Genomic DNA, 12120 nt, shown 5'->3' with positions numbered 1-12120 from the left:
ACAAGCCCAAAAAATACATTGTAAATCATGTCCTCATGGGAAGCTAACTGACAACTGACTGAGTGTTATGTAGTGGTCATAAATCACAGCAAGCTTCTTGTATGTATGCAGGCAGGAACACACACATACACACGTCATGGCACTGTGAAGTTAATCAAACGATAATCTGAAAAGCCTTTCCTAAAGTAACACCCCTGTATACACAGCACAGGAAGCAACCTCTGTAACAATAGACTCAAACACTCTTTGTGTGTGTGTGCGTTGCCAATAAGAACTCCTCTGCTGGTAAAAGGAAAAGGTTGTTCCTATCCTGAACGCACACGCAGGAACTCTGATGAGGCAGCAACCAGAAGGAGACAGAGGTCTCAAGCTGTTTGCAAAGCTGACAGAAAGTATCTGCAGGTTTGTGTGTGTATGTGTGTGTATGTGTGTTTGAGACAGTGATGCATGAGTGCTTACTCAGGCAGGGCTCTCCTGATGATGCTGTGAGCTTGTTTATAGACGTCCAGTTTGGACAGGCAGTTGCACTGGGTGTGGTTAGCCACACTGATGGTCACCGGCTTGGTGCCTTGGGTGATCGGCACCGTGATCTCAAACAGCTGCAGAAAGAGAAAGACAGAGATGAGTCAGACAGATCCATTGAGGGTGATCATTTTCTGAATCAAGGCACAAGATTCAAAGCACAGTCAGGTGACAGAGTGCCACTTGCAATTTGGTATTTGAAGGCAAGCAGCCCGCTTGCAAATGACCACAATGGAAGTTATAGAAAACACTCTTAGGCCTTCATACATGCAACCTTTGATTCTTCCCAGCATCTGTCATCCACCAGACATTAATCTTTGCTCTGCTTCTTACACTGAGTTGTAAGATTACCTGAAGATGTGATTGTCAGCCAGAAAAAAACATCATCAACACACAGATGGATGATGGCAGCCACAGTAGAACTACCGGACATGGATGCTGAGTGTCTATAGGCTCAGCTAATGATTCCCATATCCTCCACTGACTGAAGTTGATGTTTGAAACATCCCAACTTTCATGAAAAACTCAGTCATGATACATGTCATCCATAGCAACAGGGCCAACCCTGGCCTTCCTCTTAGCTTATGAGTTCTCCATTCTTTCATAGAAGTTGCTTTAAGTTGTGAAGTACAGGATGGCCTCTGCCTTTTAAAGCAGATACAGACTGATTTAAACTTGATTACTATACCAATCCCTTCAATCCACAGTGATGGTATTTTATTTCAGCTGTTGCACAAAAGACACCTTGGGCCCTATTTTAACGATCTAAAGTGCATGGTCTGAAGCGCATGGCGCAATTGCATTTAGGATGTGTCCAAATCCACTTTTGCTATTTTAATGGCGGAAAAATGGTCAGTGCGCCAGGCGCATGGTTCAAAGGGGATGTCCATTGTCTCCTAATAAATCATGGGTGTGTTTTCGGCGTAACATGCAATAAACCAATCACAGTGTCATCTCCCATTCCCTTTAAGTGCCAGGTGCACTTGCACCTTGGCGGATTGCTATTATGATGGCACATTTGCCAAGTAGTAAGAAGGAGCGCTTCTCTGCAGAGGAAATGGATCTGCTCGTGTGCAAAGGGAAAGCGCACGATCCATGACGAGCACACTGGCCTCTGCTGCTCCTGAACCCTCCTGTGGTCAGCCACAGGCCACCAGTTTAAGATCCTGTTCATTAATTTGTTGCAAATTTATCTTTGTTTGGTTTTTGAAAAGGTTTATTTATTTAATTACAGCTTTGATTTCTTTAAAATCGTTTTGTTCAGTCATGGAGTAACAGGTCAAATCAGCAGGGTTTTAATTGCTGAAAGTATGGAAACCTGATCGCTGTACTCTCAAAAATGTTAAAGAATATTTGTTAAATATTGTTCAAAAATTAAATCATTAATTTTAATCATGTAAAGAATCATCAACACAGTTATCAGGTCTTGATCAGCTCTCCAAGGTGCTGATGCTGCTGCTGGCAGCAACTAGAAGCTGTGCAGATTTATTTCCTTCATTAGTTTAATCATTGTTTTCACCTCATTTATTTCCTCATGTGTTCCTCATGTCATCATGTATTGATGCAGCAGGAAAGTCGATCTGTGTCTGATCTGTTATTTAAATACCAATGTGTATTGCCATGATTTGGTCAAATAATTTAATCCATCATTACTGCGATTAGTTAATTCTGATGAATATTGTGACTAAGCATTATGACATGTATTTTTTAAAATATATTAATATACACAATAATAATCTTTCGCATTGTAATCCTTTTATTTGTTACCTTTTGGATGTTTGTCCACTGCTGCGTGTCCTGTGTGTGTAACAAGCAGAGTGTATGTTGTGCACCCGCCTGTGTAGCCGCACATTACTGTCTTGATAATGTGCGCTTAAATTAACAGTGAAACATTGTGCCATTGACTTTAGATCAGGTTTTTGTTGGTCAATAGCGCAATCACTCTCTGCTGCCTCAAGATAGCAATGCCCCAACAATGCCTGACTGCATCTTACTTTTAGACCAACACGCCAATGGGCGCTCTGATGGGTGCAAGTGCCATTGCTATTTTAACAACGTGGGTGCTGAACAGGAAAATAACAACTGCATTGGTCTCAAAATAGCAAAGAGACTTGCGCTGCGCGAAGCGCCGCTCTGCGCCAGGCGTAAGATGGGGCCCCTTAACTCACTGGACTACGGAGTCAGTTAGATATCTTTACCAACCACCTCAATGCAACATGAATAAGTAGTCAAACCCAGGTCAGTGTTTTGATTTTGATTTTGATTTTGACTTTTGTTTTTGTTACTGATAGTTCAATAAAAAGCAAAAAAGCTAATTTGAGAATGCTCACCCTACATGTAAATTGCTTCTGGCTGGTAGCACCCTAAAGGCTTTCAAGAGACTTAATATAACAACTACAGTAGAGCCTGTTCCTTCCTTTTCTTTGCTTACATGGCTAACAAACACTGGACTAGTTCAATGACTTTCTATATTCAGTACAGGGAGAAATTATTCAGTGGTTCAATCGTTGATAGTGTTTATTTTGGAATCATGTTCCAAGGAATCAACAACAGCATTACAGGCCAATCACTTTTGGTTAACAGCTAGGTAATCACAGCCACAAGTTGCTTTGGTTAACATTTTATCAGTCACTAACTTACTTTTGGACCACACTTTAGAATCTCTTGACAAAATATCTAGCTCTTTAGTTCCTACATGTTCTACTGTCTTAGACAGCTAGTTGTAATGCTCGTACTGGAGCTTTTTTTTTGCTAGAATTTTGTTATTATTGGATGCCAAAGAGCTAAAAGGAGAGTGATATTGCGCATAATGTTCATCAGGTGGAGAGAAACTCAGCTCCAGTGGGTGTCTGTTGAACAAATAATAGGCCACTGCTCCTAACATGATAGCAGTGGTGGAAGAAGTCTTCCGTGGTCTTTTTTATTGGACTTTATTGACTGCTAGAACCTCAACTAATGCAGATCAATGTGCAGAGATGATTGCAACACTTGTACACCAGTCTTCAAACACACAGGCCACTGCCTCAGGTTATACTGGACAATGAAGCAATCATGTTCAAACGGAGAGTGGTTAGCCTGACTAGCTGGATAGCAGAGTTCGAGATATTCTAATGCAGCCATGTCTCAGTGAAGATGAGGGCACAATAGTTTGTCATTTCTCTCTGGGAGGTCAGAAGCAGTCTTAGGCAGTCTAGTTTATTGTCAATGGAGCAGACGTTGGTGGGGAAGGATGGGAGAGTTGGTCAGCTGGGGTTAGCCTTTAGCCTTGCTTTGATGCCAACTCACTAGCCACGCTTCCGCTTCCTCGGCGTCCCCTTGGGCGGTAGTTCTCGTGTGGTGATACCGAGGTCTTGTGGCCTGGTGCACGCAGCAAGCCGAAGCAATGCAGATTCTCCAACGTATCTCCATCCGGTTGTGTTTGGCATTTCATAAAAATTTTGCAGTGATGACAGTAATGAGCTCAACCCCGCAGTAGGCATCACATGACCACAATATTGCGGTAATTAGGTTATCGTCACAGCCCTATCTAGTGGTTCCCAACCTAGGGGTCAGGCCCCTCCAAATGGTCACCAGATACATCTGAGGGATCATGAGATGATCAATGGGAGAGGAAAGAAGAAAAAACAAAGTTCTGATACACAAATATGTATGGACTGTATGTATATGTATGGACTTTTTCTCTAATCTTTGATTTTTGGTGAAATATTGGATCATTTGAACATTTATCTAAATTAAACCATGTGAGAAGTTTAGAGGGAAAAATCACTATTTGGTGGAGCTGTTAACAACTCATAGATATCTGAAATGTGACCCCGACTACACACTGCTTTTTGTAAGACATCAAAAGACAAAAAGGTTGGAAAACACTGGTTTCATCTTTAACAATGTGTTGTATTTTAAAAGCTTGTTATATTATCTATTGTGTCAAATCTTCATCTGAGAAGTAACTAAAACTGTCAAATAAATGTAGTGGAGTAGATAGTACAATATTTCCCTCTGAAATGTAGTAGAGTGGAAGTATAAAGTAGCATCACATGGAAATACTCAAGTAAAGTACAAGTACCTCAAAACTGTAGTTAAGTACAGTACTTGAGTAAGTGTACTTTGTTACTTTCCACCACTGCATGATAATGTCAGCATATTATATCTTGTATTAGACTACCCCCTGCCCCCTAGTGGCCACATATTGACACAGCTTTGATTCGGTTTCAAAGGCATGTCATTATTAAATAATCATTCCTTGAGTTTACTCAGTCCCACTCAGTGGGCTGGGATTTCTATTTCAGTCATTACAGGTTGACCATCACAAGAAGTCACTATTTCACACATTCTTTTAACAAGGACGCTTCAACAAGGACCCTTCATCTTGGAGTTGAACCTGATGCTTGAATCACTGGGGAAATCAGTACATCTGAAATGGTACAGCAAATCCAGGAATCCTCAAAACCATCAAGCACAAAAACACCTAAATGAAAACAATGAGTGAGAATCTGAAGGATTACCACTTGAAGAACAAAAAGAGTAATAAGTAGCTGGGCTTCGGTTTTTTAAATGGCACTGATGAAGATGCTTACACAAGACTGTGTTGAATAGAACACGAACCCTGAGAGACACTTCATTCTTTCAATCAGGGAGTTCAACAGCATGAATAGAAACTAATTAGTCTCAATGATTCCTATTCAAGACCTCTAAACAGCTTAAACTCTCTCTCCCACTCATCCTAATGAGGATATCATTAAAGCTGACCTCAGTCTTTTTGACCTGGTAGAGTGCTCACCATGGTTACGGCACACACACACAAAGAAAGCTCTTGGAGATCATGGTGACCACTGCTGGGTTGAAAAGTTCACCTGTAGACATTTCTTAAAGTTGTGGTGTTGTTTGGGCTCGTAGAGCTTTGAAAGTTCTTCATATTTACTGTAGGCTTACTGCCACTGACTTTCAACAAAAAATACTTAATCTGTTCTGTAGCTGCTACTCAACAACTGAACAAGGGCAATGAAAAGATAAATGTAAGCTTGTTGAGATCTCATAAAAACTTTATTGAACCCTGAGGAGACATTGGTGTGTTGCAGCAACAACAAACAACAAATTGTAATTTCAAACAGAGTGACACAAGACTAAGGAGTTGATTACCAAACCTACCGCAAGTTTCCATCATGGCACTCCTTTAGTTTAGTGTAGTATTTACTAATGCTGTGAATACACACATTTGAATGTATTGCTCCTAATTAACACCTGACGTTGGGCTGTTTCACATTTGCTTTCTGCAAACTTGAAATATTGGTATTATGAGACATCAATAAACATATTACTGAACTGTGTCATGCACTCACTTCGCACAAGAAAAATGGCTATATGTGAGGTCATTTTAGTTTTAAAATACAGTTAGCTCATCAGAAACATCAATGATTAAATTAAATATATCAAGAGATAAGCAGAATTGTAGTCATCAACAAGTTTAAACACATATGTGCTGCATCTGTACTTTGGCAAGATACTGTAAAAAATGATCTGATCTGGAATATGTGTAATTGGCAGCTTCATTCATTAAACAAAGGATGAGATCTGCAGTGATGTTAACATTGCAGAAAAAGTAATACAAACTCAAACAAAAGACCAACGAGAGACAGCAGCGGGATAACAAAAACCATGTGAACAATAATGCTGTTATTGCATTGCTGGTCTTGTCTTTGCCATCTGACCATTAGTTGCCAAGATATCTTGCTCTGGACCACAATGTTGGAAGACATGACTGACCAACTGACGTCATGATCCAAAGACCCCATCAATAGTGCAGCAAAAAAGAACATCACTAATATGAGAAATGTGGGGTATTAAAAGTAACACAGCCAACAATGACAAAACCAGAACACATTAGGCACAATATAGAGAAGTGAAAGAAAGAATGAAGCAGAGTGCCACACGAATATCTGTAGAATGAAAGTCCATGACAGCGCAGGTGTTGAACTAAACCCTTATGCAGAGAACCACCAGACAGAAATAAATGCTTAAAGATTCTTACAGTCAGTCCAACAGTAAATTATACAGTTTAGCACAACTTCTATAACCTGCTAAGTGTTGAAACCTCTCAGTGCCTGCCAGCTGCTTTAAGACACTGCCAAAGCAAATCAGTACAATGAAACTTTCAGGGTGATGAAACCAACCGCAGGAACGCTGTTAATAGAAACAGCCACATTTGACTCCTAACCTTTCCATGCGTCTATTATGAGACAAATTATTTTCAATCACATTCAAAAAGTCACTTGAATTTAGACAAACTGTAAATTGTCTATCTACTCTGTGATAATTGGAATGACGTACTATGTAACCTATGTAAATCTGTAAACTCTGGCCAGTAGTCTGAGACTGCAGCCAAAAACAGCAGTTAGGAAAAACTAGCAGAGTAAAAGAATGTCTTGTGAAACCTCAAAAACACTGTGGCTCAGCACCCAGAGCCTTGTTACTACTGCCAGACGAAAGCCTCTCAGCTTCAACCTTGGCCTCAATTTTTCTTACCTCAACTGAAAGGTGACATGCTCCATGAACGCTTTTGATTTTGTGCTCTGAGAACTGTTCAGACACCATTGTCCAATTTTCAAAATATGCAAACATCAATCTGAAAACAAGGATACCTTTTTGGTCTTTTTTTAACTGACTTTTTGGTGGTGTTTGCTTTTCCAACAATAATGGTGTGTTCCAGTTGTCTGAGAGGGAAAAAATGGCAACACAAAAGCGTGTAACAGTCAAAGATCATGTTCACATAAAGCTTATTAATGTGCTGTGCTAACAGCTCTTGGCTCCTCAGCTGCACTCTCACTCCAAAAAGACAGTATGGCTAATAAGGACAGTTATTTTCTTAAAAAATGATCTAATATTGTTGTTTATTCAATATGTCATTTTTTACCTGCCTGTAATGAACTTCAATTCCCATAAGCACTATAGACCATCCCAGGTTGAACATCACAGGTCAACAGAAGAGACATGTATGAGTCGTGGGGTCACAGATAGGTCAGCTGTAAAGACAGCAGGACTGAGAGGGCCTAACGCTGTAGAGGTTTTAGACAGAAGAGATCAGAGCTTCACAGTTGGAAAAATTATACCGTAGATGTGAGTACTGATGAATATAACGGATGTTGGTGAAACCAAATTATGATGACTTAAGTACCCATGCTGCTACTCTGGTAAATTTTCATGGGGGAGCTGTAATTTTTCCGTATCCTCCCAAAGTAATCATTGTTTAACTTAACTAAAAGCAAGTGCTGTAGTGGAGCAAATGGGTCTTAGAATATTGAAACTAATCTCAGGACCACGCTTCATTTTTTCAGAAAGACAGATTAAAGAAATGTTATATGAGAGACTGCAGAAAAGTATTAAAATAAGCTGACAGAAACATCCCCAAAATCATCCTCCACTTATGCTAACACATTAGCAAACACATTAGCATTCACTTGGGGTTATGCTTGTGTCCAACTAATAAATGTTGACTTCACCAAATTCTGAGAAAAATCTCTTTTTGTCTCTTTACCTGAGAGATATTTTCTAAACAAGCTACTCATTAACTTTGTCTGCCATTTGGTGCTATGTAGGCAGCATACAGTGGGGCTATTTGAGCTGAACTTGGTATAAATGGCTTCCTACCACATTTGATAAGAAATTTGCAGACCAAAAAAAAAAAACAAAGCAGCAAGCTAATAGTAGCTAAATAGCTTAATAGAGCTGGGTGATAATTCTTTATGATTTTGGTAGTATGAGAGACCCCTTTCACATCATACAGAATCATTTGAACCCATGTTAATGTCAACTGTTTATGTTGTGTCAGTATCTACTCCTCTCCTGCTTCCGCAGTGTTGACGCATGTACACTAACACACAAACACTCACCCAAGAGGATACGCACAAAAATGTATTTGCACATGTTGATCGACAATACACCAAACACACACACACCCATCCTTGATGTATTCTGCCCACAGTAGACTTCCTGCTCTGATTGAAATCAGCTTTAACAGCTCATCTAACAAAAGAGCTATCAGCCCAAACTGCCACTGCCAGTTCATTAAATTGACACTCATAGGAAATGAATAAACCAGCTGAGCTGAAACAATAAGCTATCACACACTGCATGAGCCAGTCCATTAACAACAGCTACCTGGAAATGAACAAAGCAGCTGAAAGAATTTACCCACTGTTTCAAGGCATAGCTCAGTGGGGACTGAGGTGAAATAATCCATTGTAACACAAAGGGCCCATAGTTAAACACAGACAGTGTCTTATTTAAAACTGCGACATCATAATACCATTTTTATCAGATGCAAGTCCATGTTTTGCACTTCTACCTCATCTACCACCCGCCAACATCGAGGTTGTTTGATTTAGATCAGGTGGCACAGTGAAACATACTGTTGTGGTTGCTTTGCAGAGATGCAGAAAAAAACCGCTCCAAAATCACATGCACACACACACACACACACACACACACACACACACACACACACACACACGCACGTTGACCTGGCTCACTTTTGGGGACATTACATAATAGCGCTGGGCGATTAATCTAATGTTACTTTCAGTTACGATTTTGGCTTCCAACGATTATGAAAACAAGATAATCAAGATAAAATGATTATTGTGCCACATTCCATTTTGCAATGATGCTCTCATTTTGTCTTGTGTTATAAATCCAGCGCATCCCTTTCCTTTACAGCAGTGCACCCCTCCCTAAAAGCCTGGGAATCCATATAGTAAGCGAGACGTAAGCAGCGTGTTCAATCCGTTCAATCCACACCGACTCCGACCTGCGTTCAGCATCTCTGTCCAGAGCCAGCCAGGACAGCCGCCAGACAAACTGCCTTCAACAGACTGACTGACAGCAAACATTTACTGAACCAAAATAGTTTTCATTTCTGCTCCACCAGAAGAAATCAACAGTATTTGTATTTATTCACTGTAGCCAGTGAGGGGAATCTGCCTGTAGTGAAACAGGCAGCTCACAGACAGACTGAGAGTCTTGATATTTCAACTTATGCCATTAATAAGTTCAAAACATATCACAGCAGGATGTTTGTGTGATTTAAACAGCTGTCTGTACAGATTAACAGTAATATGTTTCTGAAAACATTTGAGGCGAGAAATAGGTAATGCACTAATAGAATCTTGATCAATATTTGATCAGCACTGCCTGATTTGACAGCTTGACCTGAGTTTCATGAGCTGTCGGCTTTCTTTTTTCCAACTTTATTGAGTAAACGACACATTTGTTTTGATCTGAGATGGTGCTATAGTGTGAAATCTAGTGGCTGAATGTCATGTATTGCAACTTTAAATTCAGTGTTAGTTTGTTAGAATCAAACCATTAGCATTTCCAGCTCCTTTTCCACTGTTTCTAAAAGTTGTCTCAATTTCTTACCACAACAAAATAAAGTTGTATCATCTGCAAATAATATCGTTTTCAATATTTTGGAAACCTCATATATATTATTTATGTACAAAATAAACAACAGTGGTCCCAACACTGAGCCCTGGGGAACTCCACAAGTAACCTTCAGTAGTTGTGAGCTACAGTTATTTGCACGTATTGATACCTATTCTTCAGGTAACTGTTAACCAAGAGAGTGCTACCCCTCTAATTCCATATCTTGTAATTTCTTCAATAAGTCATGGTTAACTCTATCAAATGCTTTTTTTGAGATCCAGGAATACCCACACTGCATATTCTTTATTTTCTATTGCAGTTGCAAATTCTATGAGTGCAGACGAAGTTGTCCTTTTAGATCTAAACCCATATTGCTGATCACACAGTACATTATAGATTGTTGATAGGTCTTCTAATCTTTTATAGAATACTTTTTCCAGTATTTTAGAGAACTGTGAAAGTAAAGAAACTGTAATTAGAGAGTACATGTCTGTTTCTGGCCTTATATATAGGTATGACTTTAGCGGTGTTCATTTTGCTTGGAAATACACTAGTTTGTAAAGACTGATTACAAATATGTGTAAGAGGTTTCGCCACACACTCAATAACATTTTGAACAATGGACATATCAATTCCATTCCAGTCTGTAGACTTCTTATGGCCTTTACACACCAGGGATGTTTTTTTCGCATGTTAATATATCTTTTCAAACTGTTGTTTTTGTCATGAGTACTTTCACACAGAACGCAAATATTACAAGGTGAGAAAGAGACATTTTTTTCAGAATGAGGTTGATTTTTTCTGAGTTTTCAAAGAGCAAACAAAGACATCAATCAGTCACAAAGTCTAATCTGCACAGACAGCTGTTTATTGCAAAGGCCCACATGGGGTGTTGAATATCCCGCTTTATGTGTTATTTACTGTATCTACATTGATTAATCAGCTCCCAGTCTGTCTGTGAGCTTGGCTGTTTCACTGCAGTCAGGCAGGTATACTCACTACAGTGGGTGGGGAAATAAAGCCAATGAATCAATATTGATTCCTGTATCATGTATCATCATATGCATCTACACCATATATTTATAGATACAAACACTATTGATTTCTTCCGGTGGAGCTGACATGAAAACTGTTTTGGTCCAGTAAGTTTCTGCTGTCAGTCAGCCTGGTGAAGGCAGTTTGTTTGGTAGCTGTCCTCTCAGCTCTCCAGGAGCTGCAGCTGACAGACAGCTGCTTCTGTGGACAGAGATGCTGAATGCAGGTTGGAGATCATCATCATCTGTTGATGTTGAACACAACGTGCAATTAACTCTTAAAAAAGATCTTTTAAAGAAGACCTAATAAAACAAGACTGGAATAAAGTCTATGTGGAAGATGTAAGATCATCATGATCATCAGTGATCATCAGTGACGTTGATGATGATGTTGATGATGTCAACATCATCCATCAACCTTCGTTCAGCATCTCTGTCCACAGAAGCAGCCGTCTGTCAGCTGCAGCTCCTGGGGAGCTGAGAGGACAAACTGCCTTCACCATGCTGACTGACAGCAAAATGTGTTTCTGTTGCAAATTTTTATCTCTGCCAGAGTGAATAGTTTTGATGCGAAATATTCGCAGGTATTCGCAGGAGTATTTTGCATTTTCGTGTTGTTTATTCGTCACAGCCAAAGTGCGTAAAGGCCTTTGTTCTTAAATGTTTTAAAAATGTCAATGATTTCTTTTTCATCTGTTCCCCTTGGTAATAGTTTTACTTTCCACATCAGTAGTATTAGTCTTTGCAATTTCCTCAGCCAAACCAGGACCAACATTGACAAGAAAATTCCTTAAAGTCACCTGCAACTAAATCCATATCATTAATACCTTATTGACCGGAACATAAGACAACCCTGATTATAAGATGACCCCCCCTTTTTCAAGACCAATTTTTGGAAAAAGACTTACAACTTGGATTAAATTATTTGCCTTTTACTCGCAAAACTTTTATTGCACTTACAGTAACATAATGAATGTAGTTAATTGTCGTCAACTCGAGTACTTCACCTGGTTCACTGTTTCTGCTCTGCTCCATGGAGCACACACACACACACACACACACACACACACAGTGCTCAGCCCTGCCCGTGGTGAAACAGAGGAGAGAGACTATTGTTGCTATTGTTACTATTGTTATTTACCTAATT

General features: G+C 39.6%; 1 protein-coding gene across 1 annotated transcript in view; it reads right to left on the bottom strand.

Moving 5' to 3' along the window:
* vegfc (vascular endothelial growth factor c) overlaps positions 1–12120 on the bottom strand; it is a 101508-nt gene that overhangs the window by 30048 nt on the left and 59340 nt on the right. The window contains exon 4 of the mRNA XM_044347459.1: positions 460–599. Within this exon, the coding sequence (XP_044203394.1) occupies positions 460–599 (140 nt within the window). The remainder of the gene's footprint in view (positions 1–459; positions 600–12120) is intronic.

Source organism: Thunnus albacares, chromosome 3, assembly GCF_914725855.1.
Source record: "Thunnus albacares chromosome 3, fThuAlb1.1, whole genome shotgun sequence".
Taxonomy (NCBI): Eukaryota; Metazoa; Chordata; class Actinopteri; order Scombriformes; family Scombridae; genus Thunnus; species Thunnus albacares.
This window is presented reverse-complemented; position numbering and strand designations above follow the sequence as displayed.